The sequence below is a fragment of the Cavia porcellus genome, unplaced genomic scaffold (assembly GCF_034190915.1).
Source record: "Cavia porcellus strain 051 isolate PalLab524CR breed Dunkin Hartley unplaced genomic scaffold, mCavPor4.1 scaffold_1, whole genome shotgun sequence".
Lineage (NCBI taxonomy): Eukaryota > Metazoa > Chordata > Mammalia > Rodentia > Caviidae > Cavia > Cavia porcellus.
Genome location: NW_026947484.1, coordinates 30,856,553 through 30,884,256, shown reverse-complemented (window position 1 = coordinate 30,884,256; position 27,704 = coordinate 30,856,553). Strand labels below are relative to the sequence as shown.

The following is a 27,704-nucleotide window of genomic DNA, read 5'->3' as shown; positions in this document are numbered from 1 at the left end:
CTTTTACAATGAAGGTGTGACTGTCTCTGGGCTATATTTATACATAACATAAAAATAAGATATACCATACTTCAAGGCCAGGTGCTTGCGCCGCTAAGCTAAATCCCCAGCCCGCCTTGCCTTCTTTCATACTGGGGACCAAACTCTCACACACGCTAGCCAAGACTCTACTCCTTTGCTACACCCTCCATACTTTTACAGAGTTTTATTTTGAGACATGGTCTTGCTAATTACCCAAGAATTTGTATTCCTTTGGCCTCAGCCACCAGAATACCTGGGGTTACAAAATAGCTGGGATTATAAACCTGCCTCACACAGCTCCTGGCTAAATGAATAAAGGTTTATTGATTTATTGACTTTTTTCTCTTTCTTTCTTTCTTTCTTTTTTTTGGCAGGGTCTTTCTGTAGTTCAAGATAGGTCTTGAATTCACTGTGTAGCCCAAACTGGGTTTGAACTCATGGTATCCTCCTGCTTTAGCCTCCCTGTTGCTGGAATTACAGGCTTGCACCACCACATCCAGCTATCAATAAGGTTTTATCAGCCAAGAAAGTTTCAGTGTTTAGGGAACTGGTTATTTGACCTAGAAAGCTTCTTTTTGGTACCAAGGATTGAACTCACGACCTAGTGCTTGCCAGGCAGGCACTTATGCCGCTGAGTTTAAATCCCTGGCCCTAAAGTTTTAACACAAGTAACAGGCCATTTCATACATGATAACGGCACATGAAATCCCTGATTGAGTGGGATGCCACGGGTGTGTGTTCCAGTAGTAATAAGGACCCTTAAGAGTCCTGTGTCTATGAACTGTGACCACCCCACCCCACGTACTGATTTCAAGCTGCTTATCATCTGCTTTTCTTGGCGGTGACCTACAAGTCCATCCGTCTAGCCACTAAAAATGGGCAGATATTCATGATTCATGGTGTCTAGGTGCTGTGATGCCTGAAATAAAGCTGGTTTTTCTGTTTGGTTGAGACAGGGTCTCGCTATGTAGTTAAGGCTGGCCTTGAACTCCCAGCGATAGTTCTACCTCAGCCTCTTGAGTGCTGGAGTTACAAGTGCGAGCCACCTTGCCTGGTGGAAACTGGTAAATGCTGCTTTGTATGTGTGTTCTTTTCTTTCACGGGCGTGCACGGGTGGGGCAGGCAGAAAGATAATGTATGCATCATTTCTATACAGACGCCTCTGCAGACCTTGGGTGCAAGGCGTTAGCCTCCCCAGCGTCTCTGATCGTCTCATTCTTCTGCTTTGCACAGACCACAGCTGTACTAACCGTCTCCCTCCCTAGGCTGTAGGCTGCACGAGGTTAGGAACCCAAAGCGCTCGCGCTCAGCCCTGTATTCCTCCCGCCAGAGGAACATCTCAGAGGCATAACGGGTGTCCACAAGTTATTTCCTGCATCAGAACCCGGGAGCCCTCGCGGGGACGACCGCCCTGTCCACCGCGGCCGGCCGGGCCCGGGTGGGACGGGTCGCGCGCAGCCGCGGTCTCGCGGGGACTGCTCGGGGCGGAGGCGGGGCGCGGCCCGGGAGCGAGGCGGGGGCGCGGCCAATGGGCTGCGGCGGGCGGGGCCGGCGGCTCCGCGGGAGCGCGCAGGGCTGGGCGTGCCGCGGTGACGCGCGGGGCCGGGCGGGCCAATGGGCGCGGGGTGGCGGGCGGTCCCGGCGCCCGGCTGAGGGCGCGGGCGGGCGGCCGGACAGACGGACGTGAGGCTGCATCGCGGGAGGCGCATGGCGGGGATGGCGCTGGCGCGGGCCTGGAAGCGGATGTCCTGGTTCTACTACCAGTACCTGCTGGTCACGGCGCTCTACATGCTGGAGCCCTGGGAGCGGACGGTCTTCAGTATCCTGCGGCCGGCCGGGCGCGGGCCCAGCGAGGATCGCGGTCGGAGCGCAGGGCAGGAAGCGGCGAGGCGGGGGCTCGCGAGGGCGCGGCCCGGGTCCTCGCCGTGCCGGCGGAGGAGGCGCCCGGGGGCCCTCGGGGGAGGCAGGGACCGTGTCCGGATCGCTCGCGGCGTGGACGCCTTGACCTTTAGCTGTCCCAGACTTACCTGGCTGGGCTCCAAACGGGAACCGGGGGCAGCTCGCCAGCTTTGCAGCGAGGTTGTGGATCTGTGGGCGTTGACGTCCCAGTACGGTTTTTGGAAAACAGTTTAAGTTCCTGCACCATTTATTTATTTGTTTATTGTGTGGTCTTCAAGATGGCAGTTTTAAAAGTGTGTTTGAGTCATGACTTCTTTGCACTGGAGGTAGAAGCCGTGCCCGAGGAGGCATTCGTGGTCAGATGTCCGTGGGCTTGGAAACGGTGCCTTGGTGGACGCGTGGGGAAGGCTTGTTAAGGACTCTTGAGTGATTACTGGTAAGCAGCTGTGCTGAGCGCTTGGGGCTCCTCTTAGGCGCCTCTGATTTTCACAGCTATCTCAGTGAATAACTCAGGGCTCTGAAGAGAGGCTTCCTGAGGTCTGTCTTGTTTGTCATCTCCAGTGGTAGATGAGGACATCCTTGAGTGGTGTTATTCTCGCATGATAAAGGAAAGAATGAGATGTGACTTTGTTTTTTAAAACTCGAGCTGTAGGAATCTTACATGTTTGGTGGTAAATGTAGGATGTCTGCTTATCATAGTGGTTTATATGGAGTAGCTTACTTCAGATCCACTTTGCAAATGCATGGCTGCATTCCTGTAAGGGAGTGAAGCAATTTCCTCCCAAGCCTTATCAAGTGTGTTGTTGTAAATTAATATCCTACCCAAAGTTGATCTTGTATTTCTGTACTTCTGAAGACTTTTAGCTGCTTACAGGGTAGTTTATTGACATTTCTTTCCAAATCTGGAAGTTAAGAAGTAGAAAACATGTTTTGGGTTTAGACTCTGACTGTAAAAGTTTGCTCTGCTTTCCTCCATCTGTTTGGTTTGTGTCTAGGTTTTGTAAGTCAGGGCTCATGACGTCATGCCTTGCAAAATGTACTCCTAATTGCATTTTTAATTGGAATTTCTCAATAGAAGCAGGCATTTTGACTCACTTAGAATCATCTTACAGTTAAATGAAACAACGTTGGGATAAATTGAAACTTTTTAAATCAGAAGTTAAAAAAATCAGAAGTCAAATGTAGAGCCCAATTATGATTTTACAGTGGTGTGACTTTTACACCTAAAATTTTTTTTTTTTTTAATTTGTACTGGGGATTGAACTCACGCCCGCACTCTTGCAAGTTAGGTGCTTATGCTGCTGAGCTAAATCCCCAGTCCTTATATCCCTAAAACTTTTTGTGTGCATATGGATAAAGGGTACAGTGTCAGTGGTGTCAAGATAGTAGTAGTAAGGGTGTCCTATAAATACCTAGGGTTTATTGGAGATGGAGAAATAAATTTGAGGTGAAACGTTCTGCTGTTGTGGATATTTGCCGAGGATATTTTAACTCATCATTGGTTTATGTGACCAAGGGATTTGTTTGAAATAGTCTGGGATGGTCTTACTAGTCTGGGATGGTCTTGCTTATGTAGTCCACACTGGCCTTGAACTTGCAGTACCTGTTTTATTTTAGATCCCCCTGCCCCCTCATCACTGGATTACAGGTGTGTGCCATCATGTCTGGCATGTGACCAGATGATTTAAGCATTTTGTTTTTGTTTTTAGTTTTGGTTCTTGAGATTGAACCTGGGCTTCACACTGAATATAGTTCAGTGTCTTTTGTTTTGTGTTCGAGGCAGGTCTCACTGTATAGTTCAGACTGGACTTGAACTCACTGTGTAACCAAGGCTGGCCTCAAACTCCCAAACTCCAGCAGTCTTCCTGCCTCAGCCTCCCAAGTGCTGAGATCAGTCGTGCCACCACACTGGGCTTATTTTTTATTTTGAAACAAGGTCTTGTTAAATTGCTCAATCTGGCCTCAATTTTGTGATCCTCCAACCTCAATGTGCTACCATATCAGGCTAAAGTTTTTTTTTTTTTTTGGTACCAGGAATTGAGTTCAGTACCTTGAGCTTGCCAGACAGGCGCTGTGCCACTGAGCTACATACTCCATCCAAAGTTTTTTATTTTATTTATTTTTTAAAAAAATTAGAACTTCAGCCAGCTGGCATTTGGTTCAGTAGAATTTTAGGGTTTTAAACCTAAAATTGAAAAAAAGAAATTTGTTTCAGAGTTCACATTGTTGATTTAATTCAGGGTAGAAATGCAAGCCTGTGATGTAAACCAATCTTAAATTACTATCAGTTGTATTTACAGTACTCTACCTCAACTTCTGGAAGCATTATATTGGGCATTTCATTGTCTTGCAACCTGGAACATCAGTTTGGGATTGAATCCTCTTCCTACCTTGGAGGAAAGAACTAAGTGAAAAAGCTGGAATGGTCTCCTTTATTGTGAAGTAGAATTTCATAAATTCATTAATAATTAGTAAGTTTCACCCAGAACTATTTTGTGGCCAGTTACATAGTTTTGGAAAGAGACACACTTTTTTATTTTTATTTTTTGACATTGGGGGTTAAACTCACAACCTTCCATTTGCCAAGCAGGCACTTTTGCTGCTGAGCTAAATCCCCAGCCCCGAGGCACACTTTCTGTGGCTTAAAAAATTACACTAGGGACTGGGACTGCAGCTGAGGAAGGGGGCTCTTAAGAGATTTTGGATTTGGGTTTAATTCCTGGCACCAAAAACAAAACAAATTGCATAGAATGTGATATGACTGCCAGAAGCCTAAAATGTAGTGCTTTTTTCCCCCCAGTTTTTTGACAAAGTCTTACTAGTCTGGGATGGTCTTAAAGTTACAGCAATACTCCTGCCTCAGCCTCCTGAGTACTGAGATTACACAGGTGTTTGCCATCACTCTTGGCTAGAAACCTAATTTTTTTTTTTTTTATTGTACCAGGGATCAAACTCATGACCATATGCTTGCCAGGCAGGTACTTGTGCTGCTGAGCTTTAACCACCAGCTAGAGACCTAAAGTTTAATGTGAGAGAACTTTGCCTCTCTCCTTGTGAAAACTAGTTTGTGAGTTTGAAGTCCTGGACAGAGGAAGACTAGCTTAATCTTTAATTCCTTAAAGGAAGTAAATACGTTAGTTTACATTTCCTCTCCTTAATGTCTTTAAAAATTTGAAGTTGCTCTTTTAGGGACAGTAACAGTTTACTGTAACTATATAACTTCACACTCTTTAGGGACTATCTTGAGTGTCTGCATGCATGTTTCAAAGTTATTTGCTTTTCTCCATCCCAAATCAAATAGCTGGAAGTTAGTTAAAATTGTAAATTGAAAGTCAGTCCTAGTTGAATGTGTTTTTAAACTTATGTGAAGAGATTGTGGTTTATAAAAAAAATTTTAAGGGAAACTATTGTGTCAGATACTGAAGACAGTTACTGAAGCATTAAGATTTATAAGTGATATTTATTGATTTATTTATTGACAGGCAGTTATAATAGTTCAGTAGCTATGTAGTTCAGGCTTCCTCTAAGCTATGTAGCCTGGACTGACCGCAAACTCATGGCAGTTTGCTTGCCTTGGCCTCCCAAGAGCTGGGGCTATGGGCTTGCACCAGCTTGTTGGGCTTCGGAGTTTTAAAAATCCTTCTATGCTAGGGACTGTATTTTTTCTTTTGGGTACTGGGGATCAAACTTACAACATGATGCTTGCTAGGCAGGTGCTTATGCCACTGAGCTAAACCCCCAGCCCTATGGACTGTCTTAAATTTTTTCTTGTCTGAATTCTCCCACAACATTTGAAATGATACATTAGATAATGGTTTGACAACCGATATTTGAACTTTTCCCATATATAGATATCTTACAATGAAGTGGGACCTGACCCTTGCATTGAGACAGAGGTAATAATGAAAAGCCTTTTAAGTACAATATTAACTCCTATTCCAGTGACTACTGTTGAAGGAATCTTCCCACAGATTGAGAACCATGGACCTCACCTCAGGAGGGAAGGCTTTTAACTTTTATAATCTTTAACTATGTTTCAGACAAAGTAGGAAAGGAAAAAAGGTTTTGTAACCAAGACAGATTTTGTAACCAGTGAGACACTCCTTGTGTGTGTGTGTGTGTGTGTGTGTGTGTGTGTGTGTATATATATATATATGTGTGTGTAGTGTCATTGAGCAACATTGTAGTCATTGAGGGCAGGTGGACTGATTGAAAAGTTACAATAATTTTTTTTTTTTTGGTACCAGGGATCGAACTCATGGCGCTTAAGCTGCTGAGCTAAACCCGGGGCCCCAGTTATAATAATTTGAATTGTAAATATGTTATTGTAATCTCATTGTATTCATTACAAATACAGTTAGATTAATTTGCAGATTCTAGTTTAAACTTCCTGGTCTGCTTGTTTGCATGGCTTTTTCTCCCTTTTCCCTGCCTCTTTTCCTCCTTCCCTCTCTCTTTTCTGTTCTTTCCATTCCTCCCTCCCCTCCTCCCTTCCCTTTTGTCTATCTTCCTGAGTCTTTCTCTCTGTCTCTTTCACTCTCTGTGTGTCTGTCTGTCTCTCTTTGCCTGTCTGTCTCTGTTTCAGTTTCTGTCTCTCTGTCTCTCTCTCTCTCTCTCCCTCCCTCCCTCCCTCCCTCCCTTCCTCCCTCCCTCCCTCCCTGCTGGAGATCCAACCTAGGGCTTCATTCACACTAGGCAAGTGCTTAACCAGCCCCAGCCCCAGCCCCAGATTTTTTTCTTGTGGTTTTTCCTTAAATGATACAGTAGAACACCTAATTACATAATGGTTACATTTATTAGTATTATAAGTAATCTGGAGATGGTTTAAAGTGGATGGGAGAATGTATGTAGGTTATATTATGCCTTCCCCCCCTTCTTGTTGCTCATTAATTTTTATTTATTTATTTTGGTACTGTGAATCGAACTCAGGACCCTGTGCTGCTAGGCAGGTGCTTGTGCCATTGAGCTAGATCCTGGCACTTTCCTTGTACTTGGGACTGAATCCAGGATCTTTGCATTGAGCTAAATCCCTAGCCCTTATTTATTTATTTGACAGGGTCTCACCAACTCTCAAAATTGCCCAGACTAGGCTTGAACTTGTGATCCTCCTGCTTCAGCCTTCTAGAGTGCCAGGACTACAGATGTGTATCACTACACCTGGCCACTATTTTGTTTTATGTGAGAGATTCCTGAGTGTGTGCAGGTTTTGTGCTCTGGGGGCAGGAGTTCTGGAACCAGTCCTTTAGAGATACTGAGGGATAACTATACATTTTAAAATTTAATCTCCATGAGACTGTTACTTTTACTTAGAATGGAAAAGTACAACCTATGAACATTTATTTCTCTCATTTTTATGTACTGTCTTGAGCTCTGTAGTAAGTTTCCAAGATAAATTTTATTTGCTTCAAGGAAACTGGAGACTTATTTCAGGAAAAATGAGCGTTTACACATTTTCTTAGATAGATCCTTCCTGTGTTTCGGCTGAGGAAGCCAAATAGCAGGTGCTCAGGGACATGGGCCCAAAAGAGCAGGGTGCCCTGGTGCATCTAAAGGACTTGCAGGGAGGAATCTAGGTGGTGGTTGTTATTTTCAGACGGGGGAGAAGGCGTAGATGGGTGCAGAGGTGCACTGGGGTTGTGAGGACTCCAATCTTCCTGGCTGCACATTCTTTATAAATCTATTTTTTTTTTTTTTTTGTCTTTTTCATTTTTATCGGTACTGGGGTTCGAACTCAGGACCGCCTGTTGCAAGGCAGGTACTTATGCCACTGAGCTAAATCCCCAGCCCCCTGGCTGCACATTCTTTAAGACAGAGTAGGTAGGGAATTGCAAAAGTAGATTGTGACTTTTCATTAATTTAGCAAATATGATTGACCCTCAGTATCTGTGGATGCTGTTATCTGTGTATTTAACCAACTGTGCATTGGAAACAGTAGCTGGTAACAACCAATATCAGGAGTTCTCTGTGCATCACTCCTGAGATACTTTGAATATGTGGAAAAATTATCTGTCTGTTTGTGTGCCTGTCTGTCTATATCTATCTATCTATCTATCTATCTGTCTGTCTGTCTATTATCTAATCTAATTAATCTAATCCAATCTGAGCTAATTTATCTGGTAGTACTTAGAGATTGAACCCAGGCCTTGTACATGCTGGGCAAGCAGTCTACTGCCAAGCTACATCCCTTACCCTTTTTATTTTGAGACAGGGTCTCACTGTGTTGCCCAGGCTGGTTTGCAACTCACAATCCTCCTGCTTCAGCCTTCCCAGTAGCTGGGATTATGGGTGTGTGCCATTGCATCTGGTGGAAATATATATACTCTTAGTAATAGGTTAGTTTTGATGTGTGTGATAAGCCACAACGGAGATGATTGAAGAATATATTTTGGTAAGGCACTGTTAGGAGATGCTAATAATGATTGGTCTAATTCTGTGCAATTAAATTAGCGTCTCTGTCTTTCGTTTATGTTGTGTGTTCAGCAGGCAAAACTGGTGAAGAAAACCCTGCATTTGGCAACTGGGCACCTTTTGCTTCCCATCTCCCCTGACTTTCCCTTCCTGACTTAGTCAATGAAGAGAATTCTTAAAACCTCAGTATAGAATCACCTGAATCTTTAATAGACTAACAATAAAAATCAGTTTGTGATTTGATAATTAAGCAAAATTATCACTATAAGAGAAAGCTACCTCTAGAAAAACTATTCTTGGTGACCTTAATGCCTTTCAGGAACACTTTTTTTTTTTTTAAATCACGATACTTTAAAACAAAGTGTGATTTCAGAAGAACTGTGAATAACCAGAATATGTTGTCTGACCTTTAAATTTAAGTTAAAAAGAATTTTTTCTTGAGTGATGTTCAGTCTTCTGTATTTTCTGTATTATCTTTGTCCTTTCCTCTGTGGAGGTGAATGCAGTTTCTGTGGGTTAGGAGGGAGAAGCAGAGGCTGGGATCATTGTGACTGATAAATCAGTGCTTCCAGCTCTCCAGGCCAGCAGGTCTCCAGACTTCGGTTTGCATATCACCTTAAAGAACACAAAGCACAGATCTTATCATTCCCTTGCCTCTCACCTACCTAGGACTTTTTCATTGTAAGTTTAGGCAGTTGCAAAGAATTTAATTTCTTGCTTTTCATACATGTGTTTTAATGTTGTATATATTTTTTAAAATACATTTTTTTTTCTCACACAATTCATAGAAAGTGTTCATCACAGAACTGATTGGCAAGGCAGCCCACCCCCACTTTTTTTTTTCGTATTTTTGAGACAGGGTCTCTACGCAGTCCAGGCTGGTCTCGAACTCACAAGGATCCTCCTGCCTCAGCTTCCCGAGTGCTGGGATTACAGGCGTGAGCCACCATGCCCGGTTTAAGACAGTCCTCCTTGTTAAGCCAGATAATCTAAAAGAGTCTTAATTTCTTTCATAGAAAGCTCAGTGCCATTTTCTTGGTCAAATAATTATGTTAGTGTACCCAGATAATTTGAATGGATAAAAGATGAGGCTTAGTCCTCTGCCTGAAGTTTGTTACCTTTATACCTATGTCCCAGAAGTTATTGGTGTTCTTTTTTCTTTTTTGTATTGGGCCTTTTGAGTGAGCCCCAGTCTATTGCTATTGTTATTATGATTATTAGTGTTGTTATTTTGATATAGGCGTTCTTTCACTAAGTAAGTTACCAAGTTTCCCAGGCTGACTTGAACTTGGGATTCTTTTGCTTTAGCCTTGCAGAGGGTAGGGGTTACAGGTATGGACCACCATGCTCAGCTCCCAGAGGTTATTTTTATTTTTTTTTTGGTATCGGGGATTGAACTCGTGACTGTGTGCTTGCAAGGCAGGTGCTTATGCCACTGTGCTAAATCCCCAGCCTCTCCAGAGGTTGTTTTATATCTTCTGTACAATTGTGAGGTTCAGCAGGTAAAATGGGAAGGGTGCAATTGAGGGAGGCTGAGGAGGACTCACTGTGCCATGACACTTCTCAGACAGATCAGTTAGGAGAGAGGACCACAGGACAGATTCATAAATGGATTCTCCTTAAACTAAACCTAAGCTCCTAGAATATCATCTCGTTATCCTCCAGGGCTTTAGAGGGTTAGTGTGAAGATGTCTGCTGTACTAGTCGGCAGTGCTAGCTAAGTGAGAATGTTATAATAACCCTTCTTTGTATTCTTAGGCTGTTGTAACTCTTCAGTAGCTTTCACCAAAGGCAGAAGATAAAAACCATGCTTAACAAGAACTAGCTGTTGTGTCCCAGGACAGGCAGAGGTCATGGGTGGTTAATGGTAATCACACCTCCATATTCTATCTCTCTTGCTTCATTTTTAGAAGGTTTTTGTGATTCCTTAGGCTTTGAATGTTGTAACATTTATGGCATGTGAATGCTAAACTGAGGTGGATTCTTTCTTTTTTTTTTTTTTTTTAAAGAACAAACTCCAATTTTTAAAATTTAATATTAAAACTATGTTCCAAAGGTCTATTTGATAGAGTATATATGCTTTTGTAAATTGGAATGTCTAAAAATAGTTGAGGGATTATAGGAAGGTAATTCTTATGGCCAGTAGTTATGAGAGGGCTGGGGATACAGCTTAGCAGCACAAGTACCTGCCTGGCAAACGCAATTCTGAGTTTGATTCCTGGTTAAAAAAAAAAAGTTATGAGAAATAGTGTTATATATGTTTCTAAAAAAATCCCCAAATAATAAGATTATGGGAAAATAGTATTAAGGCAGATTTCTAAAAATCTGGGCAACATAGTAAGCAACCACTAGCAAAAACAGTGATTGACATCTTGAGGGACAATTTGGATAGCTTGGTGTGGCTAGACGCTGTCCCAGGGGACATTAAAAACGCATGGAGCAAAGTGAGTGGAAATGGTGGTGTGGGTGCGGTGCGTGGTGCAGGCTACCATTAACTGAGAGCCTGGCTCGCTTGAAGCATTAATCTCCAGACCGAGGCCAGGTGTGGATGCTAATTTCTAATTTTCTTAAAATAGAGGTAAAAGGACTTCTGCTTGTGTAGCACCTGAACAGAGACATGTTTTCTGCTAAAGGTCATAATACTTTTCCCATGAATCTGGCTCTCCAATAACAACAAAAAACAAAGAAACCAAACCAAATAAAGAACCCATGTGAAACAGTACGGCTCTGGTATTATACCAGTTGTATGTGAACTAGCTGGTGTTCCAGAATCATGTCCTGTCACAGAAGAGACTGTATTTCAGATGAACTGGCAGTTTTCTCCCCTTTGACACTGAGACTTCAAATCATCATGAAGGTTATCAAGGGTCTAATTAATAAAAAGGTAGATATATTTGTAACCTTGGTGCCTCTGGAATCAGAGAGTTTTATAAATTATTTGCAGGATTTAAATTCATTTTTCATCAGTACATATTTGTAGTATATTCCTTGTGTGGAGTTGGTCAGTGCACATAAAACAACTTAGTTCTTTTTTGTCCCCATTCCCTGTCCTTGCCCCTTCTGTCTCTTGGTTCCTTTTTCTCTTGCAGAAGTTCTGTCACCCTGTTACCTATTATCTGTTATTTTGCTCTTTGATTTATTTATACTTTGAGTTTCTCACAAGGAGAAACCATGCAGTATTGATGCTTGAGTGTCTGATTCATTTCATCATTTCAGTTTGTAGTAAAAAAAAAAGAAAAAAAACGAGTTCATGATCATTGCTCATTTTGGCAGTATACTTTCTTATTTGCTTAGGTTTTGAAAGAGTTTGTTTCAAGTTGCACTTACTAAAAATAGTATCCTTACTAAAAATAATGTCCTTACTTTGTATAATCAACACATTATAGAGAGCCCAGAGAATGGCTTTTGCTTGCTAAGCACTAACGTAATATGTCCAACAGCAGCAGATTGGTTACCATGTATAGCACTGTAACAATGTTAGTGGCTTCATTTGTTTTAATTTAAGGCAACTAGGAAAGTATTATCATTGATATATTTGGGAACAATAAAACTTTTTTGGGGGAGGATTTATTTATCTCCAGTGGCTACATATATCCTGGCCCCTTGTGTGCTCAGTTCTGGGGTGATTTATGAAGTACCAGCTTTATCAAACAATGTACTACATTGAAAGCAAAGCCAGTTTTTTGAAGTCAAGGGAAAAAATTACAATAATAAAGATTTCCTGTTTGGGGCTTTATCTGGTAGCCAGCAGTTTCTTTTTCTTAGGCTTTTCAGTAAACAGCCTCTCATGACACTTTATCAATGATGTTCTGTTTTTTTCCATTAGAATAGCTCCTTAAAATGTTATTTACCCGAATTTTTGAGTACTCCTTAAGACTAGTAGAATTTTAAAATTGACTTTAAAAAAGATTGGATTAAGTGACATTTTAGCTTTGCTTTTTGATGTGACCAGTGCAATCAGAGGCTTCACACCTTCACACCAGAGGATACCCACTGGAAAACAGATTTCTGACTATCCAGTTTTCTAGAGTTTTGTGATTAGAACAGTAGGGTGAAATATGCAGTTACTGTTTGGGACAGAAGATGTTAGTTGCTGTGGTCTTGCTTATGATGTACTGTGGTTATCTTTAAAGCATTTCCTTTCTTTGTTATAAGACTTTTAAAAAGGTGCTAGAGCTGGGTCTGGTGGTGCGTGCTTGTGATTGCTTGCACTCAGAAGGCTGAGGCAGGAGAATTGCTTTGAGTTTGAGGCCATCCTGAACTGCATAGTGACACCCTGTCTCCAAAAACCATCCCCCAAAACAAAACAAAACAAAACACCAATGTGGCTGGATATGGCCTTTTGGAGGAAAATTTTTAAAACCTGCTAGAATCTTTTCAGCTCATGGTTAGAGATGCCTCTTAAAAAGCAGCATTCTGAGCTAGATTTGATGTCCAAGCCTGTAATCCCTGTACTGACTGCAAGTTGCTTGGGCAATTTAGCATCTTCAAGAGACCCTGTATCAAAATAAGAACTAAAACAAATGCCTGTGGATGTAGCTCAGTGCAAAGGCCCTGAGTTCAATCCACAGTAACACACACAGCAAAAGACATACAAATATATGATTTCAAATCTGTTTGCTTTTGTACTCATTGAATTCATAAATATTTATGTTATGTCCAGGTTATAAATAACCTCATCAGCCTTTGAACAAACATTTATCTCCAGTAGCTACATATATCCTGGCGCCTTGTGTGCTCAGTTCTGGGGTGATTTATGAAGTACCAGCTTTATCAAACAATGTACTACATTGAAAGCAAAGCCTAGGCCTGGCATGGTGGTACATGCCTGAAATCGCAGCACTTGGAAGACTGAGGCAGGAGAATTGCCTTGAGTTCGAGGCTAGCCTGGCCTACGTAGTTCAGGGCCAACCTGAACTATAAAGTGAGACCATGTCTCAAAAAAGCAAAGCTTAGCAAAGGGGCTGTTCTTGAGGACTTAACATAGGTCACAACCACCCTAAACAGGTGAGTCCACTTTTACTGTTTTGGTGGAATTTTTTTTTTTGTTATATTCTAGATTGTACTAAGTTATTTTATATTCTGCTTGAATCATGGAGTTCCCTCTAGAGCATAAATTTGGCCAGTTTGTGAATGGCATTGATAGAAACAACAATAAGAGTGTAATGGGCTGGGGATTTAGCTCAGTGGCCCAAGTGCTTGCCTGGTAAGCGCAAGGTTATGAGTTTCGGTCCCCGGTACTAAAACCAAAACAAACAAACAATAAGAGTTTAGTAAATAGACTATTGTTTTGTGTATGATATTTTAGCCATGCCTGTAATCCCAGCACTCTGGAGGGCTGAGACAGGAGGATTACCAGTTCTAGCCCAACCTTGCCTGTGTGATGATTTAGAAAGACCATGTCTCAAGAAAGGACAGGGGGGCTAGGGATTTAGCTTAGCAGCATAAGCACCTGTCTTGCAAGTGCATGGTTGTGAGTTCGATCCCCGGTACCGATTAAAAAAAAAAAAAAAAAGAAAGAAAGGACACGAAAGCTTGGTAGAAAGCCCTGGGTTCAATCTCCTGTATGAAATCCCCTGTATGACTACTAGGAAACACACACATACACACACACAAAAGATAAGCCTGGGGTAGGGTGCTTACTTAACATGCAGATGCCTTGGATTCAATTCCTAGTACCATTAAAAAAAAGTCTTCTAAAATGTGTATTGTATAACACTGAATTTTTTTGCGGGGTATGAATGTATCAGAAGATTGTTTCAAGGATGATTGAGAGGTGATAGCTAAATGCTCTCCCCAAACAAATGGCATCCTAAAAGTGAAAGGAGGAATCTCATTTTATCAAGAACTGTAACTCCAGAGAGTTGTGAGGTTCCAGGGTTATATCATAAATTAATAACAAATTAGTAATAGGATAATCTTGAGGAGCTCTCATAGGTACGAGTCATGATGAGGAATGATCAAGACTCAAAAACACTTTTAGTAAGGATATGGTGCCTTCTATGGCAGAGTGGAGTCAATGCCAAATTCTCTCAAACTGGTCCTGAGAAATAGGTGATGTGTGCCCACATTTTGCAGATAAGGAGACCCATGGTATTCAGTTTTTGACCTACAAAGTATGATAGAAATTCACAGTGAATGTTTAAAATTTGTTACAGTGCATTTATTACAGCTACATTGTTATTATCCTCAGAACGCTTCTCCTCACTGGAAACTCACTCATGGCTCCCATTCCTCCTTGCTACTTTCTAAAACAGTTCTGCCAAGTGTTGCTTTCTGAGTGTCTTTAGGTGTGATTAAAAATTATGGTGAGTGCTGCTGCTATGTGCCATCTAACAGAAAGGCTGGCTCCTAAAAAGGTGACAGTGTGTCCTCAGTCACCTGACTCCCTGGATAGGCACCAGGCTACTTCTCGCTCCTCCCCAGAGTCAGACTGACCTTGAAATGTAAGCATGTAGAATTGATTCGGGGCATCAAGGCAGCCATGCACGATAGTGCAACTAAAGATACTCGTGAAAGAGGACTCTCAGAACTGCTTCAGAAATGGCAAGAATAAAGGATAAATGTGTTCAAAGCGAAGGAGAGTATTTTGTGAGAGGTTAATGTGAAAGTGTGTGTTTCACTGTAATACACTAAAAAAATTATATGGACCATATTTTTCTGTCACACTATATCACCAAAAATGGCAAGGTTGCAAGTGAGACCTGGGACTCCTCTAGTGCCATTCGGTTTCTGATAATCATTTCTTGCACTTTATAGTGTGTTGAGGATACTTTAAACTTCTAGAATGAGAGTTTTGAGAAATCAACTAAGCATCAGCAAATTTTAGACAGCACACTTTCAATAGTATATGCTTACCTGAGTGCAGATACTGGGAAGGAGATGAGGGTCCTGTGTTCACTAACTTGCAAATGTCACAGCAAAACCTTTGCCCAACAGTGTCAATGAAAACTGCTATCTTGCTGGAAGTGGTGGCACACGTCTATAATCCTAGCATTTGGGAGGCTGAGGCAGGAGGATGGCTATGAGTTTGAGGCCAACCTGTGCTATGTAATGAATTCAAGGTTAGTCTGAACTACATGGTAAAACCCTGTCTCAAAAAAAAAAAAAAAAAAAAAAGTAAAGCAAAACAAAACCTTCCATTTCTAGGCTTATTTGATATGATTCTGGAAATGAGAGAAACAGGATCAGAAAATACAGACACATTTTTGGGAAGATACAGTATGAAAGTTAAATTCTGGGCTAAGGGTTTAGCTCAGTGGCACAAGTGCCTCCTTGGCAAGTGCAAGGTTCTGAGTTAGATCTCTGGTATCAAAAAAAAAAAAAAAAAAAAAAAAACCCAAAATGAAAGTTAAATTCTATGGATAGAGGTTTAGATTAAGGCTTTTAAAAATTAGTTTATGAATTGGCATTTGCATTTAGATGCAGGTGACTTTCAGTAATTTCTGTTTTACCTTTGCTAGAATATAGTTGTTTATTCCTGAGAGCTAAGAATTTCTGTTTGTTTCCAGGGGCTGGGGATTTAGCTCAGCGGCATAAGCACCTGTCTTGCAAGCAGGCGGTCGTGAGTTCGATCCCTGGTACCGATAAAAAGTTAAAAAAAGAAAAATGAAAAAAAAAAAAAGAATTTCTGTTTGTTTCCTAGTAACAAATAAAATCCAAATATTCCTAACCTAAAGAGGAGAAGCCTTCACATAAAATTTTCAACCTTGGGGCAGGATACAGCTCAGCGCCAAAGTGCCTGCCTGGCAACCACATGGTCCTGAGTCCAATTCCTGATACCAGAAAAAGAAAAGTTTTTAGGCTTATACTATGTGAATTTTATTTTCTTTATTTCTTCAAAGCAGGATGGGGAATTGAACTCTAGGCTTTCACACTAAACTGTGTCTCAGCCCTTTTTTAATTTTTAATTTTGAGACAGTCTCATTAAATCACTAAGTTGCCCAGGCTGGAGTCTAATTTTGTGATCCTTTTATCTCAGCCTCCCAGAGTGCTGGGATTATGTGTATTTTCCTTTACAGCTCTTATCTATTAAGAAAACCACACAGGCATAAAAAAGGCCCCCATAAATGTATAATGAATGTACCTGTACCACTAGGCAGCTGAAGAAAAATATTCCTAATGTATTTGAAACGCCTGTATCTCCCTTCTCTGCTGCTTTTGCTTTCTTCCATTCCACCCCACTACGTGACCAGTATCCTGAATTTGCCATTTCTTTGGTTTTTTTTTTTGTCTTTTTCATTTTTATCGGTACCGGGGATCAAACTCACGACCGCCTGCTAGCAAGGCAGGTGCTTATGCCGCCTGCCATTTATTTCTTATTACCTGTACTCCATGCATATACATCACAACACAATGTGCCAAGTATAGCCTTGAACTTTGGTATCTTGCATCTTCATCAGACAAAAAACCATTTCAAGTTTTGAAAAGTTCTTGTTTCACTTAGAAAAAAAGATTTTATATGCATGTAAAAATTTAAAAACTGGATAAGTTAGTGTTCATAAAATAAAGAGTTTAAGTTTCAGAGTCTTATATTAGAGTGGAGTAATCTTGATTAAGCTGATTTATGGATATACTTTCATGGATATATTATCCCTACTAAATAGAAGATTTATAGTGCTATAGAAGGTATGTAACATAATTAATGAAAGAGCTGTTTTGTCAATTGCGTTGAACTTGAGCCAGTGACCTGAAGCCTGTGACTTTACCATTTTCATTTGCTTGATGTATATATTTATAAGACTTATGTGTAACTTACTTTCTTTTTTTGATCTTTTGAGACAGGGTCTCCCTGTGCAATTCAGGCTGGTCTTGAGCTCAATTTGTAGCCAAGGCTGGTCTTGAATTTGTAATGATCCTCCTGCCTCAGCCTCGCAAATTCTGGGATTACAGGCATGTGCTACCATAACTGGCTTCTGTATAAACTCTTAAAAAAAAAAGTTTGTTTTTTTTTTTTTTCCTGTTTTTTTCTTTGTTCCTTTGGTGGTGCTGGGGACTGGACCCAGGGACTAGTGCACACTAGAAATGTGCCTGTACCCTGACCTATAACCTATAACCCCTGCCCCCCAAAGTATTTTTAGTACAACATTATCTAGACACTGATTTTGTGTGTGTATGTGGTCTTTTTTTTTTTTTTTTTTTGTGAGACAAGGTCTCAGCTCACTTTGTAGCCCAGGCTGGTATCAAATTTGCAAACAATTCTCCTGCCTCAGTCTCCTGGGTGCTAGGATTACCAGTGTGTGCCACTATGCCCACCCGGCTGTGTGGTCTTTTTGAGACCGGATTTTACTATGCTGTTCAGGCTGTTCTTGAATTCATTTTGTATTCCAGGCTGGCCCCAAGAATCACAGTGATTCTCCACCTCAGCCTCCAACTGCTGGGATTACAGGCATGTGCCGCCATGCCCGGCACTACCAGTATTCTTACTGCTGTTATTACTAAACAATAAGCAAAGTCAGAGTAGTAGAACAATATGTAGTGTTTTCTGAGCTGTATATGACATGGCTGCAAGTTGGATATGTGTGTGTTGGGAGATGGTTTGCAGTGTTGGAAAGTGCACTGTAGGGCCGAGGATTAGCTCTGTGGCTCAAGAGCCTGGTAAGTGTGAGTTTATGAGTTTAATCCCTGTCACAAAACAAAAAAAAAAAACCAAAAAAAAAAAAAAAAAAAAAAAAAAAGGAAAGTGCACTGAAAAAGTAGCAGAGTAGCTGGATGTAGTGACAGCTGCCTGGAATGCCCTCTATTGGAGTGAGACAAGAGGATGGGAAGTTCAAGGTTGGCCTGAATAATTTAGACTTAAAAAATTATAATTTATTATAATTTAGCCTTAAAAAATCTAGGGGTGTAGCTATGTAGTTTCAAGCTGGTTTTGAACTCACTTTGGTATTTCTTTTTTTTCTTTTTTTTTTTTTTTTTTTTTTTATCAGTACCGGGGATTGAACCCATGACCACCTGCTTGCCAGGCAGGTGCTTATGCCGCTGAGCTAAATCCTCAGTCCCCTTGAACTCACTTTGTAGCCCAGGCTGATCTCAAACTGGTGATGATCTTCCTGCCTCAGCTTCCCAAGTGCTAGAATTACAAGTGTGTACTACCACATCCAGCATGTTGGTACATTTTAGATATATACAATGGTAACATTCATCATAGGGTATTTGTACCTGTACATGATGTATCTTGGTTCTTTTTCCCCTATCCCCTCCTTTCCCTTCAACCTCTTTTCTCCTCCTCATTTATGAAAGCTTTATTTTTATTTTTTCTTTTTTTGTTTTTTGGAACAGGGTCTCACTATGTAATTTAGGCTGGCCTTGAACTCACTATGTAGCCCAACTTGGCCTTGAACTCATAGCAATCCTCCTGCCTCAGCCTCCTGAGTGCTGGAACTACAGGTGTGTATGCCATCATACCTGGCCTCCATTTTTTTTTTCTATTCTAATTTTTCTTTGTCTTTTTTTTCCTTTTTCTCCTCTACCCTCCTGTGTTCCCCCTTCTCATTTTAACATTTTCTTCCCATTTCCCAATATCTATTATACATTTTGATCCTTATTTACAGTTTTGGTTTCTCATACCAAAGAAATAATGTGGTACTTAAACATATGACACATCTTTTTTTATTCCTTTCCCTTCTTGGCCCTTCCCACTTTCTCTAGCTCATGGTCCTCTTCCCTGTGGCAAAAGCTCTACCTCTCTATTTCCTGTTATCTCTCTATTGTTTTGCTCTTTATTTATATTTTGGGTTTCTCAGATAAGAGAAACCATGTGGATTTTAAATTTGTGTGTCTGTTTTATTTCACTTAACATGTGTTGGTATGCATCCATTTTTCTACAAATGACTCAGGTTTATCCTTTGCTAATGACAAAATAGCACTTCATTGTATATAAATACCACACTTCCTTTATCCATTCATTTGCTGATAGATAAATAGGTTACTTCCAAGATTTAGCTGTTATGAGTTGTGCTGCTACAAACATGGGTATGCAGGTGCTCTTGTAACATGATGTCTTTAGCTCTATTGGGAAGATAGAAATCCAAATGAAATATCTAGTTTTAGATTTTTGAGGAGCCTCCATACTGGGGTCCGTAGTGGCTGTACTACATTCATGCCAGCAATATAGAAGGGTTTCTTTTTCCCTGTAGCCTCTCCCAGAATTGTATTATTTGATTTCTTGATGATGGTCATTCTGGAGTAAGACGAGATCTCAATGTTGTTTTAATTTGCCTTTCTCTAAAGGCCAGAGATACTCAGCAATTTTTTTTTTTCATGAATTTACTGAGCATTTTGTTTCTAATGAGTGTTTATTCCTTTAGTTGCTGATTTTTTGATTGAGTCTTTTTAGGGAGTTCTGAGTTTTTTGAATTCTTTATATATTCTAGATGTCCAAGGAATAGCTGGCAAAAAAATTTCCCATTCTATAGGCTGTCTCTTCACTCTGTTGTTTCCTTTCCTGTGTAGGATTTTTAAAAATGTGCTAGAGTCCATTTGTTGATTCTTGATGTTATTTTTTTCTGGAATTGTTCAGCCTTTGCCTCTGCCTGTTCCTTCAAGAATTTTACTCATTTTATCTTTCAGCAGATTATTTCTTTTCACTTTTTTTAAATGGTAGCAAAGGATCAATCAGGGTAGGAAAAACAACTTCGCAGAGTGAGTTTGGGCCAAATAAAAGTAGGAAAAGAAATACACTCTACAGCCTGAGCAGTTCACCAGGCAAGAGCGAGGCATAGTGGCCTGCTCCTGTTCTAGTATTTAGACCTTGGATTCATTTTTGATTTTTGTTTAGTGCACGATGTGTGATATGGGTCTTCGGTCATCCTCATGTGGAGAGCCAGTTTTCCCAGCATCATTTACTAGAGGCTCTCTTTCCTCCAGTGTATGATTTTGGGCCTGTTGTCAAACATCAGGTGGCTGAATGTGTGTAGGGTTGTTTCTGCATCCTCTATTCTGTTCGATTGATCTTTATATCTGTTTCTGTGCTAGTGCTAAGCAGAAATTCTTATTACTATTTAAGTTAATATATCTTTTATAGTTATTAGTTGCACACTTATTGCATACATTTGTTTCTTCAGTCAAGTGGCATTTCCTAGGCTTGGTTTTATAAGCAGGCTAGTATTTTTAACTATACTAGAGAGAATAATAGTACCTAATTTGTATGGTAGTGATGAAGAAAAAATGAGCCTAAAAACAAAAGCCAATCAACCAACCAAACAGAAAAAACCTAAATCCCGAGAATGCTGCTAGGCACGGTGGCTAGCATTGTCACTCCGTATTAGTTCATCATGAATACCAAAAAATACGTGAAAGTTTATGTGATGGGTACTTCAGCGTAAAATGACTGTTGAAAAAATTGTGAGTTTTATGTTAATAACCTAAGAAAATTAGTTTCCTTAACTGCAGCTCAGATTCCATGTTGGTGTCTGTCGTGGGCATGGCCCTGTACACTGGATATGTCTTCATGCCCCAGCACATCATGGCAATACTGCACTATTTTGAAATTGTACAATGACGAAGATGTGACCAGAATCAAAAGATTCCTTGGAGAAGATCTGCCCTCCAAAGTTGGAATGAGACTTCATCAGGTGTCATGAGAAACTACTGGATGTCAGCATAACCGACCGTATAAATATGAAGACTAAAATTCATGAGTAGAACAGGAAACTCATCCTGACTCATGTGTTGTGTTCTTTATTTTTAATTTTAGAAGAGGCTCTTGTATAGTAGTTTTTGTCTAACATTGTAGTCATTTGTACTTTGATATTAGTATTTTCTTAACCTTTGTGACTGTTTGAATATTACTCCATGAAAGCTTTTTTTAATGTAACTTTGAGTACATTTTAATTGCCTTCTATTTTTAAAACTCAAAGTAATTAGTTGGGCTTTATTGTTCTTGCTATTGTATGGCATATACATCTGCCTGGATATATTTCTATTCTTGACCAAAGTTTTGTAAGAAATAATACAAGATTTGGAGCAGGGGGCTGGGGAGGGAGGCTATTTTATTGAGAATTACTTACAAAAGACTTATCTGTGAGTTTGAACTCAGGAGTATAATTTTAGCTTTCTAGACTCCTACCAGTCTATGCTTTCAAACTATTAAAATGTTTCTTAGCAATGAATAAAAGTAAAGATCTTGCTAAAATTAAAATAAGGAACATTTCATCTTTTAAATATTTAATTCTTATGAGACTTATTCCCAGAAAACTTTGGTGATGATTCTTAAGACCGTAGGTGGTTAGCTAATAATATTATTAATGCTTCTGTATATTGTAGAGTTTTTAATAGATGGAAACCAGTTTCCTCTGAGAGCCACTATTTAGTTTCATGACTGTAATGGGTGCTGCAAATGCATTTGCACATTGCACTAAGATGTGATGAGATGAATTATTAAAAAAGATAGCAAAAAGAAGTGTAAATTTGGCTAAAATCCTTACACTCTTTGTATTCTTATTTTTAAGATTTTTATTCCTTAAATGTAAAATGACTATCTAAATTTTTGATGTAAACTCATTAAATTCAAAGACAACAAGAATCAGCTAATGTGGCAGTGTATCTTTTCCTTTGTGGTTAAACATTGATCTACTGTAGTAGTTACATTTCTGAACTGATTGTTGTGGAGGACCAGATAAGCATAAGTATATCTTAACATGCCTTTCAACGTCAAAGTAATAATTTAAACAAAAAAAGAAGGAAACAAAACAGCCTGGGGCTGGGGATTTAGCTCAACGGCATAAGCGCCTGCCTTACAAGCACAGGGTTGGTTGTGAGTTCGATCTCCGGTACTATTAAAAAAAAAAAAAGAAAATAATGATAATAATAAAAGAGATTAAGTACTTTAAGATGCCTTCCAGATAGGCTTTGCTAATTTTGAAAAATTTAGATATTTTTCGGCCGAAATTTCTTTCTATTTATCTGTCAGTCTGTCTGTCTGTCTATGTATCTATATATATTTAAATCCATTTTATTTCAAAGAGAAAAAAAGTTTCAAAACCTCTCAATGGGGGGCAAAAATGGTACACTGAGCATTGTCATCCCCAAATCATTCATGCAGAGCATGAGACATTTGCATTAAATTGCCTGAATGATACTTGCAAAATCTTTCCTTTAAATAAATTCAGAGAAATCCATAGTACAAACATTTTAACTCTGTGTGCACACGCGCGTGCGCACACACACACACATGTGCATATTGTTTCAGCTCACAATAATGAGACAATTCAGTGATTACCCATGCATGTCTGATTTATTTCACTTATGAGTATGGTCTCCATTTACCTATAAAGTCTTCAGTTTGTCTTTTATGGCCGAATAGTACCCCATTGTATAAAAGTACTGCATGTTTTTATCCATTCCCCCAGTCGATGGGCATTTAGGTTGTTTCTAGGATCTACCTATTTACAAACTGCTGCTGTGCACATGGGTACACATATATCATTGTGGTATGAAGTTTTTAATTCTAAGAAGACACCCACAAGGAGAATAGCTGGATCAAATGGGACCTTCAATCCTAATTTCTTGAAGAATCTCCACACTGATTTCCACAGTGGTTACACCAGGCTACACTCCCATCACCAGTGGAGAAGGGTTCCTTTATCACCACAGCTCCTTCAACATTTGTTATTGCTTTATTTCTTAGTAATAGCTATTCTTTCTAGGGTGAGGTAAAATCTCAGTGTTGTTTTAATTTGCATGTCTTGAATGACCAGTGATGTTAACATTTTTTCATATATTTCTTTGCTGTTTGTATTTCTTCATCTGAGATGTGTGTGTTCATCTCAGATGCTCATTTTTAGATTGGGTCTTTAAATATGGGAGGACTGATTTTTTGAGTTATTTATATGTTCTTGATAGCAATCCTTTTTTTGAGAAATAGCTGGCAAATCTTTTCTCCCACATTGTCGGTTGTCTCTCTACTCTGTTGGTAGTTTCTCTTGCTGTGCAAAAGCTTTTCAGTAAGATAAAACCCCAGTTGTTGATCCTTTGTGACAGTTCCTGTGCAATCTGGGTTTTGTTGTTGTTTGTTTTTTGCTAGTACTATGCTGTTTTTATCAAGTATCTTTATAGTATAGTTTCAAGACAGAAATTATGTTGCCCCCTGCCTTGCCTTTTTTGCCCAGGATTGCCTTTGCTATTCTAGATCTCTTCTGGTTCCAGGTAAATTTTTGGATTGTTCTATCTAATTCTGTGAGATATGCAATTGGAATTTTGATTGGGATTGTACCGAGTCAGTGTAACAGTTTTGGAAATATGGCCATTTTCACTGTATTGGTTCTTCCTACTCAAGAGCACAGGATCTCTCTCCATTTTCTAATATCCTCTTCAATCTCCTTTTTCAGAGTACTGTAGTTTTCAGTGTAGAGGTCTTTTACATTCTTTGTTAGGTTGATTCCTAGGTATTTCATTTTTTTGGATACTATTGTAAAAGATACTGTTTCACTGAGTTCTCTCTCAGTGAGTTTGTTATTCATAAACAGGAAGACTTGATTTTTGTGTGTTGACTTTGTATCCAGTTGTGCTACTGAATTTGTTTATTAAATCTGTAAGTTTTTAAGTGGTGTTTTGGGGTCTTCTAAGTAGAGTATCATGTCATCTGCAAATAACGGTAGTTTAACTTTTCCTTTCCTATCTTTGTTTCTTTTATTTGTTTCTCTCTCTCTCTCTCTCTCTCTCTCTCTCTCTCTCTCTCTCTCTCTCTTTTTTTTTTTTGTACCAGGGATCGAACTCAGGACTGCGTGCTTGCAAGGCAGGTGCTTATGCGGCTGAGCTAAATCCACAGCCCTTATTTCTTTCTCTTGTCTAATTGTTCCAGCTAATATTTCCAGGACTATGAATAAGGGTGAAGGCAGTAGACATCTTTGTCTTGTTCCTGGTTTTAGAGAGATAGTTTTAAATTTTTGTCCATTTAGTGTGATGTTGGCTGTTGGTTTGTCATAGGTGGTTCTTATCAGATTGAGATAAAGACCATGTATTTCACTTTTCTGTAGGTTTTCTTTTTCATAATGAATGGGTGCTGGACTTTGTCCAAAGCTTTTGTGCATCTATTGATGATCATATGATTTTTGTCCTTGACTCTGTTAATATGTGCATTATATTTATTTATTGATCTGCATATGTTGAGCCATCCCTGCATCCTTGGGATGAATCCCATTTTATCATGGTATATAATCCGATTTGCTGCATTCTGTTTGCCAGTATCTTATTAAGGATTTTTGCATCTGTTTTCATTAGCAGAATTGGCCTGTAATACTCTTTCTTAGTTGAGTCCTTCTCCGGTTTTGGTTTCAGGGTCATGCTTGCTTCCAGGAATGAATTTGGGAGTATTGTTTCCCTTTCAGTTTCATTGAAGAGTTTGAGAAATATTGGTGTTAGATCTTCTCTCAATTTCTTGTAGAATTCAGCAGTGAATCTGCCAGGCCTTGGCTTTTCTTTGTTGATAGGTTTTTAATTACATCTTTGATTTCACTGATTGACATTGGGTTATTTAGGATTTTTATATCTTCTTAATTCAACTTTGATAATTCATATGTATCTAGAGATCTGTCCATTTCTTCTGTATTTTCTTTTTATTTATTTATTTTATTTAAGGAGAAAAAGAAAAAAATAGAAAAAGGGTACAAGTTATACAGAATTTCAGAAAACATAAACTGTAGGAAATCACTAGTTAATAGATTACATATTGTTATTTTAGAAATAGTTGTTCAAGTTACAAAATTAAAGCATATAAAGGACTTTCAAACAGTGAGACTGGAAACAGTTTTGTTCAATGATCCAACAAAACTCAATAATATGGTTATCTATCTTATACACTTAAATATATATGCAGTTATATTCTTTAGAGCACTTTATTTTTCTTTCTTTTGTACAATGACAATTTTATTACTCCCACAGTTCTTATTACTTTTTTTTGAAGACAGTAAAACCAAATTGCCATAACAGAACAGAGTCAGTCAAATCAAAAGGAGGGACATAATAGATAATGTAAAAACAAAATACTAGGTGATCAACAATGGTTACCATACTGCCTCTTGCTATCTTAAAAAGAATTGCCTATATCATCAGTTATAATGAAATTGAACAAAACAGTAAAGAATAAAACCAAAACATTGGAGACATTACAAGACTTTAAAAGAAGATAATAGTCAACCAGGATGGGTGTCATAATGAATCTTATTGTCTTCACAGTTGTTGCCTATACTTTTGAACTTGGTACTATTAAGCAAAGCAGAATAGAGGAAAATCAGTCAAAGCAAGATGGTGAGGGCAATACAGGGTTTCAAATCAAGTTAATAGGAAATCAAAGTGGGTTACTATAATGTATCCTGCTTTTTAAAAATTTTTTCCCTTAATTAAAAAGATAAAAATAAATAATTTTTAAAAAAGGAGATCTAGATAAAAGAGGGCATAACAACAAACCAGTGCAGGTCAAAGCATAACCATTTAAGCAAAATAGTGTTTCACCACAAGATATCCTGACATAAAAGTAGTTACATACTGTCTCTTTCCTTGAAATCTTTGAGTATAACTTCGTATACTGTAGCACCAAACATACCAAGACAATGTAAAACCCTTTAAGAGAATGACAGTATTACAGGGTATTTAGAACCAACTATCAGAAAATGAACAATGGTTTCTGTATCAGCTCCTTGTCTATAAAAGTTTTTGCTTATATTATCACATATAATAAAATCCAGTAAGATACAAGCTGTTAAGACCAATGGAGAGAAGAATAAAAGCTTGATGGGACTTCAAAGCAAGATGATACTAAATGCTGATTTATTCTTTGTCACAATAATTTTGTCGTTTCAAAAATATTGCATAAATGGAATCATACACTATGTAAACTTTTCAGATTGTTCCTTCCATACAAGCATATATAGGAGGCCCAATTTTTTTCTCTTTGTCGGTTACAGTTTGTTTGAATTGCACCGGCTAGGTGTTCCCGCCCACTGCAGTGTACTAGGGAGACAGAGACCTGGGCAGCCTCTGCTGGGCCCACCCCTCCAGGTCAACCTACCAAAGGCTTCACCACAAGGGTGCACCTCCAGGCGCTGGGACCTGGTTTGGGCTAGCCTACTGGGTCTTAGCGCGTCATGCAGGCCAGGCACTCCCCACCAGTCCCGCTTGAGAGGGGAATATAAGGCTAATGTCATTGCAGCGTCCTGTTCCAGCAAGTCTGCCCAGTCCCAGTATGTCCTTTGCTGGAGCCTCCTACTCTATGAAAGGGTCCCCGTTCCACTCACTCACCACAAGTCGATGTACGGCTCCCTGCTAGTCCTGCTCTCAGCTCCGCAGATTCCTGCTCTCAGAGCTATCACGCGTCTCTCTCCTTGCCTTGAAGATTTGGATGCAGCAGCGGCAGCAGGAAATTCAAATCGCGGCTTCCAGTGGCGCGGGTTCTAGCTTCCTGCGATGAGATTTTATCTGTTCCTGTTATAGCACCAGGATTGGATTCCAGTTGGTTTCTCTTAGCTTAGTTCATTCCTGGGTCGGCAGGGTGTATCTCCCCTTGCTTAGGACTTCTCATACCATACCATTCCTGGATTTTAAGTGCAGTTTCTCAGAGAGCCTCCGTAGCTGCTGCTATCTATCCACCATGTTCTCCCGGAAGTCTCTTCTGTATTTTCCAACTACTTAGAATACAAATTTTTAAAGTAGGTATAGATGATCTTCTAGATTTCTGCAGGGTCTTTTATGATATTTTACCCTTTTCATTCCTAATTGTGTAGATCTGAATCTACGAAAAAGACCAAAAAAAAAAAAAAAAAAAAGAATCTATTTCTATAATCACAATTATATATGTAATTATATTGGTGAGAATAGTATCTAATTTTGAAGTAGTTAAAAATTGGATATGGTTATAGGTGAGCTATGTTCATACTTTCACATTGCAATAAGATGTGATATTCTCAGGCAAGATAAGGAATACAAAAAGTTAACTTAGAATTTGCTCATTAATGCTCAGTTTTGCCATTCCTCAATTGTTTCCCATAAAGAACTGCTGATAAGTGGGTATCTTTTGTTTTGTTGTCTTTTTTTGTCTTGAGACAGGGGCTTGCTAGTAGTTAAGGCTGGCCTGGAATTCACAGTGCTCCTCCTTCAGCCTCCTGAGCACTGGGATTACAGACGTGCACCACCACTCCTGGATGACAAGTGGATGTCTAATATTCCCATTGTGAGCTGGAGACAGGGGATAATGAGAATTACTAGTTTAATAGATGGGTAATCAAATTACCTACCTGACCTTCTACTTAGAAATCTTTAATTCATCCTCATTTTTTACTGAAATTCATTAAATTGCTGTTGCAGGGCTGGCTGGGGATTTATCTCAGCGGCATAAGTGCCTGCCTGGCAAGCGCAAGGTTGAGAGTTCGATACCTGGAACCAAA

General features: G+C 39.5%; 1 protein-coding gene and 1 long non-coding RNA gene across 2 annotated transcripts; one reads left to right on the top strand and one right to left on the bottom strand.

Annotated features, from left to right (window-relative positions):
- The first annotated feature begins 1,628 nt into the window (after positions 1–1,628).
- Positions 1,629–21,850, top strand: Sptssa (serine palmitoyltransferase small subunit A). Its single transcript, XM_003471800.5, has 2 exons — positions 1,629–1,840; positions 20,724–21,850. The coding sequence occupies exons 1-2, from the start codon at positions 1,729–1,731 to the stop codon at positions 20,825–20,827; spliced, it is 216 nt and encodes a 71-aa protein (XP_003471848.1). The 5' UTR covers positions 1,629–1,728; the 3' UTR covers positions 20,828–21,850.
- Positions 21,851–22,542: 692 nt separating this feature from the next.
- Positions 22,543–27,077, bottom strand: LOC134475534 (uncharacterized). The gene is made up of 2 exons (XR_010046707.1): positions 26,563–27,077; positions 22,543–24,877 (listed from the first exon to the last, which is right to left on the bottom strand). It is a non-coding gene; the product is annotated as an uncharacterized LOC134475534 (long non-coding RNA).
- Positions 27,078–27,704: the final 627 nt, after the last annotated feature.

Bases quoted from the DNA above. Each gene is read 5' to 3' on its own strand.
- Sptssa (XM_003471800.5), top strand. From the start codon at position 1,729: ATGGCGGGGATGGCGCTGGCGCGGGCCTGGAAGCGGATGTCCTGGTTC. The intron at 1,841-20,723 runs GTATCCTGCGGC...ACTGCAGCTCAG, and splicing joins CTGGGAGCGGACGGTCTTCA to ATTCCATGTTGGTGTCTGTC.